Below are 9,818 nucleotides of genomic sequence, written 5' to 3' on the forward strand. Positions count from 1 at the left end.
TTTAATCACTCATTATGTTTGTCTGACCCATATCTGCACCTCCCACCCCAGTGTGTGTGTGTGTGTGTGTGTGTGTGTGTGTGTGTGTGTGACCCCGCTCTGCAGCCCACCATCTGGAGCTCAGTCATGGGCCATATGTCTGCAGGTTTTCTTACAGAGAGGACACGAGACAAAGAGCTCCCTGCACGCTGAGAGGGGGCGGGGCTCCGGCCTGTGCTCCAGCTCCACACTCTTCCTCGGCCCTGGCACGCTTTAAAAGGTGTGCTTGGGCCCGGTTCAGTTCATGCACGAGTATGCAGGTTCATGGCGTCATGAAGGAGAGTTCTGTCTGTATCAACCACCATGTTGTTTCCTGCTCCAGTCTTATAAACTCAGCACGTCTCATGATGACGGAGAGCCAAGCATGTTGTAACTAACCATGCTGTTAGTCCTGGGTGTGTTAGAGCATCTGTTCTTACTGCCTGTTCTTACTGCCTGTTTTACTGTCTGTTTTTACTGTCTGTTCTTACTGTCTGTTTTACTGCCTGTTTTACTGTCTGTTCTTACTGCCTGTTCTTACTGCCTGTTCTTACTGCCTGTTTTACTGTCTGTTTTTACTGTCTGTTCTTACTGTCTGTTTTACTGCCTGTTCTTACTGCCTGTTTTTACTGTCTGTTTTCACTGTCTGTTTTACTGCCTGTTCTTACTGCCTGTTCTTACTGCCTGTTTTACTGTCTGTTTTTACTGCCTGTTCTTACTGCCTGTTTTTACTGTCTGTTCTTACTGCCTGTTCTTACTGCCTGTTCTTACTGTCTGTTTTTACTGCCTGTTCTTACTGCCTGTTCTTACTGTCTGTTTTACTGCCTGTTCTTACTGCCTGTTCTTACTGCCTGTTTTACTGTCTGTTCTTACTGCCTGTTTTTACTGTCTGTTTTCACTGTCTGTTTTACTGCCTGTTCTTACTGCCTGTTCTTACTGCCTGTTTTTACTGCCTGTTCTTACTGCCTGTTTTTACTGCCTGTTTTTACTGTCTGTTCTTACTGCCTGTTCTTACTGCCTGTTCTTACTGTCTGTTTTTACTGCCTGTTTTCACTGTCTGTTCTTACTGCCTGTTTTACTGTCTGTTTTTACTGCCTGTTTTCACTGTCTGTTTTACTGCCTGTTCTTACTGCCTGTTCTTACTGCCTGTTCTTACTGCCTGTTTTACTGTCTGTTTTTACTGTCAGTTTTACTGCCTGTTTTTACTGTCTGTTTTTACTGTCTGTTTTACTGCCTGTTTTTACTGTCTGTTTTTACTGTCTGTTTTACTGTCTGTTTTACTGTCTGTTTTACTGTCTGTTTTTACTGTCTGTTTTCACTGTCTGTTTTTACTGCCTGTTCTTACTGTCTGTTTTACTGTCTGTTTTACTGCCTGTTTTTACTGCCTGTTTTTACTGCCTGTTCTTACTGTCTGTTTTTACTGCCTGTTCTTACTGTCTGTTTTACTGTCTGTTTTTACTGCCTGTTTTTATCCTTCCTGTCTGTTTTTACTGTCTGTTTTTATCCTTCCTGTCTGTTTTACTGTCTGTTTTTATCCTTCCTGTCTGGTTTTACTGTCTGTTTTTATCCTTCCTGTCTGGTTTTACTGTCTGTTTTTATCCTTCCTGTCTTTTTTTACTGTCTGTTTTTAGTGTCTGTTTTACTGTCTGTTTTTACTGTCTGTTTTTATCCTTCCTGTCTGTTTTTACTGTCTGTTTTTATCCTTCCTGTCTGTTTTTACTGTCTGTTTTTACTGTCTGTTTTTATCCTTCCTGTCTGTTTTTACTGTCTGTTTTTATCCTTCCTGTCTGTAATTGAAATTGAATAAAAAAAAATTGTAATTGTATTTTGTTATTTGATTTCATTTGTTGTTATTGAAATTGTAATAGAATAAAGTCACAGATTAAACAGTGTGTTCCTCTGTGGTACATGACGAGTGTTTATGTGAGCACGATGACTTTATAAAAGAAGACAAGAAACTTTCAGGATGTAGAGGTTTCATTTTAACAGTTAAAGGAGCCGCCTGTAGCTCCGCCCCCTAGTGTTTAAAATGAGTACTGCAGTCTAAACTCTAATCATCACAGAGAGCTGTCTCCCCCCCTCCTCTCACACAGCTCTGCATGTGGTGGACACTGTAGCTTCAGTGTTTAGCCAGCTCTGCATGTGGTGGACTCTGTAGCTTCAGTGTTTAGCCAGCTCAGCATGTGGTGGACACTGTAGCTTCAGTGTTTAGCCAGCTCTGCATGTGGTGGACACTGTAGCTTCAGTGTTTAGCCAGCTCTGCATGTGGGGGACACTGTAGCTTCAGTGTTTAGCCAGCTCTGCATGTGGTGGACACTGTAGCTCCAGTGTTTAGCCAGCTCTGCATGTGGTGGACACTGTAGCTTCAGTGTTTAGCCAGCTGTGCATGTGGTGGACACTGTAGCTTCAGTGTTTAGCCAGCTCTGCATGTAGAGACACTGTAGCTTCAGTGTTTAGCCAGCTGTGCATGTGGTGGACACTGTAGCTTCAGTGTTTAGCCAGCTCTGCATGTAGAGACACTGTAGCTTCAGTGTTTAGCCAGCTCAGCATGTGGTGGACACTGTAGCTTCAGTGTTTAGCCAGCTCTGCATGTGGTGGACACTGTAGCTTCAGTGTTTAGCCAGCTCTGCATGTAGAGACACTGTAGCTTCAGTGTTTAGCCAGCTCTGCATGTGGTGGACACTGTAGCTTCAGTGTTTAGCCAGCTCTGCATGTAGAGACACTGTAGCTTCAGTGTTTAGCCAGCTCTGCATGTGGTGGACACTGTAGCTTCAGTGTTTAGCCAGCTCTGCATGTAGAGACACTGTAGCTTCAGTGTTTAGCCAGCTCTGCATGTGGTGGACACTGTAGCTTCAGTGTTTAGCCAGCTCTGCATGTAGTGGACACTGTAGCTTCAGTGTTTAGCCAGCTCTGCATGTGGTGGACACTGTAGCTTCAGTGTTTAGCCAGCTCTGCATGGGTCTGTAAAGCTTTCTGCGTTCTAACCTCTCTCCATGTTTCATCTCCAACATTGATCCTAGTTTGAGCAGCTTTCTGCTGCTGGAGCTTATTAGAAACATGCAGAGGCTTTTTAGCTCGGGTACAATCACTTCTATCTGAAGCAGTTCCACTGCCCGCTTCCATCGCTGCAACACCTGTTCACCTGATAACTGCTCTCATATCTGGCAAACCCAGGGGCGTCCAAAACGGCCTTCAAAGCCCCGCCTACCTTCTCTGGTCCAATCAGATCCAGAGCATTCAGGAGCAGAATCTAAAGTTAGAAGGAGGACATACTGGCTGCTGCATTGTTGTCAGAGAAGCTTCAACACAGCAGGTTTCCTTCATGATCACACAGGAAGAGAGCAGCTCTCTGATTGGCTGACTGATCACACAGGAAGAGAGCAGCTCTCTGATTGGCTGACTGATCACACAGGAAGAGAGCAGCTCTCTGATTGGCTGATTGATCACAGGGGAGGAGAGCAGCTCTCTGATTGGCTGATTGATCACACAGGAAGAGAGCAACTCTCTGATTGGCTGATTGATCACACAGGAAGAGAGCAGCTCTCTGATTGGCTGATTGATCACAGGGGAAGAGAGCAGCTCTCTGATTGGCTGATTGATCACAGAGGAAGAGAGCAGCTCTCTGATTGGCTGATTGATCACAGAGGAGGAGGTGACAAACATTCAGTGTGAACAGACTCTTCATCACCTCCTCTTCTTCATCCTCTCACAGTGAACACACTCTGTACTGCAGGTGTGACTGCTCTCTTCTTCTTCTGTGGTTTCTGTGTTTACTAAAGTTTAGGAGCCTGAAAGGTTTGCAGACATTGATGGATTTAAGAGCGAGTTAAAGACCAGCTGTCAGCAGGACGATGCTGATCCTCTGAACCCTCCATGGAGTCCAAAGGGACGGTGTGAGTCTGTGGAATACAGCCTCTAGTGGACACTGGACGAACTGCAGGATCGGCTTCATTTTTCAGGCTGCAACATGAGATTGACGGGCCTTCAGTTTCATAACATGGCTGAGCGAGTTAACTGGAATGAACTGGGTTTGGATCCCAGTTGGTCTGGACCGGTCCCCGGGGTGTTTCAGCCTGGAGCCAACGCTCAGCTGATCGCTGACGTCTCGCACTAACTCGACTCTGTCTGCCCAGAAGTCTCTCCTGAGGGATTATAATCCCTGCACAGTAAACACTGAGGAAGAAAACATGACTGGACCTTTGTTCTGATTCTGTAAGGACGCCTGCAAACCGTGTTCAGGAGCCTGAGGACTAAAACTGGCTCAGAGTCTCTCCGTTCAGAACGTTTCCATGATGTGTGAACTTTCCCACTCCTTTATCCCAACCCACAAGATTCCCACTTCCCCGGATAATAAACCCCGGGTCACAAAACAACTTCCATCAGTTGTGAATCAGAGGATCTTGAGTGCTGGAGCTCAGAGCAGCCTGCTACCTGGGTGTCTGTTGGCCGGCCTCCAGCTGAGTGAAGTCCTCTCCTTCATACACGCTGGTGAAGGTGTGAAAGGTCTGTCTTCACTATCTGACCTGAGTCTGTGCTCTCATTTCAAAGTGCCTGCTCAGTTCTGCACAGAGTTCAGCAGGTCACATGTCAAAGACTGGCTCCCCTCAGGACTGTGTCCTCCCCCTGCTTCATGTCCACAGATGTCTCTGAGGACACTGCTGTCAGGACACGTGGTGCTCTACCTTCCTGGATCTTAATGTCCTGAAAACTGAGGAATGAATCGACCCTGAAAGGAGCACCTCATCATCGACCTGCCTGCTCTGTCACTGGGTCCAGGTGTGACCTGTGAGGTCATTACCTGCTGCCGTGTTCATCAACCTCGAGCTCGAGCTGGTTCTCATTGGTCGACCTGTTGATCTGACTGAACTAGCGTTCTGAATCTGAAAGATGTCATCTGTTCCCTCTCAGTAGAAGATCATTATGTCCTCTTCAGAGATGTTAGCGTCCCATTCACACAGCTGATCCAGAGGGAGGAGCTGTGTGATGAGACGCTAACATCAGGGGGCATGCAGCATCATGGCAGCAGGGGGAGCCACTGAGCCAGTCCTGCAGCGTCACTGGATCAGAGCCTGGACTGTACAGAACCATCAGATCGTTTATTATAGATCACATTATCACCATGCTTAGGTGTGTGTGTGTGTTAGTGTGTGTGTGTGTGTGTGTGTGTGTGTGTGTGTGGGGGGGGGGGGCTGTGGTCCTGCAGAATGGTTACCGTGGTTACCATAGTAAGACTGATGACACAGGGTGAGTCTGTCTACAGCCCTGATACAGACGATGTGTTTCTCCACTTCCTGTTATAGAGACCTCAAGCTCATCACGTACATACACACACACACACACACACACACACACACACACTAATGGCAGTGAGTGGAGCTGATATGATTGATGAGGTATTTTAGAGTAAGATAATCCCACTCAGGAGCTAATGGCTTACAACACCAGATGGGCTGCTAGCACTCTCTTTCAATCACACACACACACACACACACACACACACACACACACACACACACACACACACACACACACACACACACACACACACACACACACACACACACACACACACACACACACACACACACACACACACACACTGTTTGTTGCAGGTGTGAGCAGCACAAACGGGATGTGTTCAAAATGTTAGTGTGTCCTCGTGCAACCTTCAACATGTTACTGTTCAGGTGAACAGAGAAGTGATGCATGCTGGGAGATCTTTACAAACAGAAGGCTAAACTATGATCACAGGATGCACCGAGTACAGACATGACGGACACCTGAGCAGGTGTACACATGCAGGTCAAAGGTCAAAGGGTCAGCTGATGGATGGTGATGTGATCAGCATGTTAGTGTGTGTTGTTCTTGTCGTGTTGTAGTGTTCTTGTTGTGTTGTTGTTGTGTTGTTGTGTTCTTGTTGTGTTCTTGTTGTAGTGTTCTTGTTGTGTTGTTGTTGTGTTGTTGTGTTCTTGTTGTGTTCTTGTTGTAGTGTTGTTGTTGTTGTGTTGTAGTGTTGTTGTTGTGTTGTAGTGTTCTTGTTGTTGTGTTGTTGTTGTGTTGTAGTGTTCTTGTTGTAGTGTTGTTGTGTTGTAGTGTTCTTGTTGTTGTGTTGTTGTGTTGTAGTGTTCTTGTTGTTGTGTTGTAGTGTTCTTGTTGTTGTGTTGTTGTGTTGTAGTGTTCTTGTTGTTGTGTTGTTGTTGTAGTGTTCTTGTTGTAGTGTTCTTATTGTTGTGTTCTTGTTGTAATGTTCTTGTTGTAGTGTTGTGTTGTTGTGTTGTTCTTGTTGTTGTGTTCTTGTTGTGTTGTTGTGTTCTTGTTGTTGTGTTCTTGTTGTAGTGTTCTTGTTGTGTTGTAGTGTTCTTGTTGTTGTGTTCTTGTTGTAGTGTTCTTGTTGTTGTAGTGTTCTTATTGTTGTGTTCTTGTTGTGTTCTTGTTGTAGTGTTCTTGTTGTAGTGTTCTTGTGTTCTTGTTGTAGTGTTCTTGTTGTAGTGTTCTTGTTGTAGTGTTCTTGTTGTTGTGTTCTTGTTGTAGTGTTCTTGTTGTTGTGTTCTTGTTTTGTTGGTTGGTGTTGTGTTCTTGTTGTAGTGTTCTTGTTGTAGTGTTCTGTGTGTGTAGTGTTGTGTTCCTGTTGTTGTGTTCTTGTTGTTGTGTTCTTGTTGTAGTGTTCTTGTTGTAGTGTTCTTGTGTTCTTGTTGTTGTGTTCTTGTTGTAGTGTTCTTGTTGTTGTGTTCTTGTTGTAGTGTTCTTGTTGTTGTGTTCTTGTTGTGTTCTTGTTGTAGTGTTCTTGTTGTAGTGTTCTTGTTGTAGTGTTGTGTTCTTGTTGTTGTGTTCTTGTTGTTGTGTTCTTGTTGTAGTGTTCTTGTTGTTGTGTTCTTGTTGTAGTGTTCTTGTTGTAGTGTTCTTGTTGTAGTGTTCTTGTTGTGTTGTAGTGTTCTTGTTGTGTTGTAGTGTTCTTGTTGTAGTGTTCTTGTTGTAGTGTTCTTGTTGTTGTGTTCTTGTTGTTGTGTTCTTGTTGTAGTGTTCTTGTTGTGTTCTTGTTGTGTTGTAGTGTTCTTGTTGTAGTGTTCTTGTTGTTGTGTTGTTGTGTTCTTGTTGTGTTGTAGTGTTCTTGTTGTAGTGTTCTTGTTGTTGTGTTCTTGTTGTGTTCTTGTTGTGTTGTAGTGTTCTTGTTGTGTTGTAATGTTCTTGTTGTAGTGTTCTTGTTGTTGTGTTCTTGTTGTAGTGTTCTTGTTGTGTTGTAGTGTTCTTGTTGTTGTGTTCTTGTTGTTGTGTTCTTGTTGTTGTTGTGTTGTTTGTAGTGTGTCTTGTTGTGTTGTAGTGTTCTTGTTGTTGTGTTCTTGTTGTTGTGTTCTTGTTGTAGTGTTCTTGTTGTGTTGTAGTGTTCTTGTTGTTGTGTTCTTGTTGTTGTGTTGTTGTGTTCTTGTTGTGTTGTAGTGTTCTTGTTGTAGTGGTTCTTGTTGTTGTGTTCTTGTTGTGTTCTTGTTGTGTTGTAGTGTTCTTGTTGTGTTGTAATGTTCTTGTTGTAGTGTTCTTGTTGTTGTGTTCTTGTTGTAGTGTTCTTGTTGTGTTGTAGTGTTCTTGTTGTGTTCTTGTTGTGTTGTAGTGTTCTTGTTGTAGTGTTCTTGTTGTTGTGTTCTTGTTGTGTTCTTGTTGTGTTGTAGTGTTCTTGTTGTAGTGTTCTTGTTGTAGTGTTCTTGTTGTGTTGTAATGTTCTTGTTGTAGTGTTCTTGTTGTGTTGTAGTGTTCTGTTGTAGTGTTCTTGTTGTGTTGTAATGTTCTTGTTGTAGTGTTCTTGTTGTGTTGTAGTGTTCTTGTTGTAGTGTTCTTGTTGTAGTGTTCTTGTTGTGTTGTAGTGTTCTTGTTGTAGTGTTCTTGTTGTGTTGTAGTGTTCTTGTTGTAGTGTTCTTGTTGTAGTGTTCTTGTTGTTGTGTTCTTGTTGTAGTGTTCTTGTTGTAGTGTTCTTGCTGTTGTGTTCTTGTTGTGTTGTAGTGTTCTTGTTGTAGTGTTCTTGTTGTGTTGTAGTGTTCTTGTTGTAGTGTTCTTGTTGTAGTGTTCTTGTTGTAGTGTTCTTGTTGTGTTGTAGTGTTCTTGTTGTGTTGTAGTGTTCTTGTTGTAGTGTTCTTGTTGTAGTGTTCTTGTTGTTGTGTTCTTGTTGTTGTGTTCTTGTTGTAGTGTTCTTGTTGTGTTCTTGTTGTGTTGTAGTGTTCTTGTTGTAGTGTTCTTGTTGTTGTGTTGTTGTGTTCTTGTTGTGTTGTAGTGTTCTTGTTGTAGTGTTCTTGTTGTTGTGTTCTTGTTGTGTCTTGTTGTGTTGTAGTGTTCTTGTTGTGTTGTAATGTTCTTGTTGTAGTGTTCTTGTTGTTGTGTTCTTGTTGTAGTGTTCTTGTTGTGTTGTAGTGTTCTTGTTGTTGTGTTCTTGTTGTTGTGTTCTTGTGTTGTGTTCTTGTTGTAGTGTTCTTGTTGTGTTGTAGTGTTCTTGTTGTTGTGTTCTTGTTGTTGTGTTCTTGTTGTAGTGTTCTTGTTGTGTTGTAGTGTTCTTGTTGTTGTGTTCTTGTTGTTGTGTTGTTGTGTTCTTGTTGTGTTGTAGTGTCTTGTTTGTAGTGTTCTTGTTGTTGTGTTCTTGTTGTGTTCTTGTTGTGTTGTAGTGTTCTTGTTGTGTTGTAATGTTCTTGTTGTAGTGTTCTTGTTGTTGTGTTCTTGTTGTAGTGTTCTTGTTGTGTTGTAGTGTTCTTGTTGTGTTCTTGTTGTGTTGTAGTGTTCTTGTTGTAGTGTTCTTGTTGTTGTGTTCTTGTTGTGTTCTTGTTGTGTTGTAGTGTTCTTGTTGTAGTGTTCTTGTTGTAGTGTTCTTGTTGTGTTGTAATGTTCTTGTTGTAGTGTTCTTGTTGTGTTGTAGTGTTCTTGTTGTAGTGTTCTTGTTGTGTTGTAATGTTCTTGTTGTAGTGTTCTTGTTGTGTTGTAGTGTTCTTGTTGTAGTGTTCTTGTTGTAGTGTTCTTGTTGTGTTGTAGTGTTCTTGTTGTAGTGTTCTTGTTGTGTTGTAGTGTTCTTGTTGTAGTGTTCTTGTTGTAGTGTTCTTGTTGTTGTGTTCTTGTTGTAGTGTTCTTGTTGTAGTGTTCTTGCTGTTGTGTTCTTGTTGTGTTGTAGTGTTCTTGTTGTAGTGTTCTTGTTGTGTTGTAGTGTTCTTGTTGTAGTGTTCTTGTTGTAGTGTTCTTGTTGTAGTGTTCTTGTTGTGTTGTAGTGTTCTTGTTGTGTTGTAGTGTTCTTGTTGTAGTGTTCTTGTTGTAGTGTTCTTGTTGTAGTGTTCTTGTTGTGTTGTAGTGTTCTTGTTGTAGTGTTCTTGTTGTAGTGTTCTTGTTGTGTTGTAGTGTTCTTGTTGTTGTGTTCTTGTTGTAGTGTTCTTGTTGTTGTGTTCTTGTTGTAGTGTTCTTGTTGTAGTGTTCTTGTTGTGTAGAAGTGAAAAAAAGAGGATTTGATTTGTTGGCTAACTCAGGAGCTAATCCTTAATGAGGTGCAGAAAATGATTCAATTACAACATTACTGCTGCTGCCATGTGTGTGTGTGTCTGTCTCTGTGTGTGTGTGTGTGTGTCTGTCAGTATTTGTTTGTTCTTAAACAGAAATTCTGATGACAGACTGTTAAACTTTTCTCTCTCGCCCCCCCTCTCTCGCCCCCCCTCTGAGTTAATCTGATGAAAGCAGCAGCTGTCTGTGATTCTGAACAACAATAGCTGTGTGCTAAGAAGCCCAGTAGCATCATTACATCATGAATAATGCAGAGAGAGAGAGAGAGAGAGAGAGAGAGAGAG

At 42.6% G+C, this 9,818-nt stretch overlaps 1 protein-coding gene across 1 annotated transcript in view; it reads right to left on the reverse strand.

Moving 5' to 3' along the window:
* Nucleotides 1–31, reverse strand: part of LOC306819528 (partitioning defective 6 homolog alpha-like) — a gene marked incomplete at its 5' end in the record, with an annotated part of 7,466 nt that extends 7,435 nt beyond the window's left edge. Inside the window, one exon of the mRNA XM_079373342.1 lies at nt 28–31. Coding sequence (XP_079229468.1) covers nt 28–31 — 4 coding nt within the window. The remainder of the gene's footprint in view (nt 1–27) is intronic.
* Nucleotides 32–9,818: the final 9,787 nt, after the last annotated feature.

Source organism: Symphodus melops, assembly GCF_947650265.1.
Source record: "Symphodus melops genome assembly, contig: scaffold_189, whole genome shotgun sequence".
NCBI classification, from domain to species: domain Eukaryota; kingdom Metazoa; phylum Chordata; class Actinopteri; order Labriformes; family Labridae; genus Symphodus; species Symphodus melops.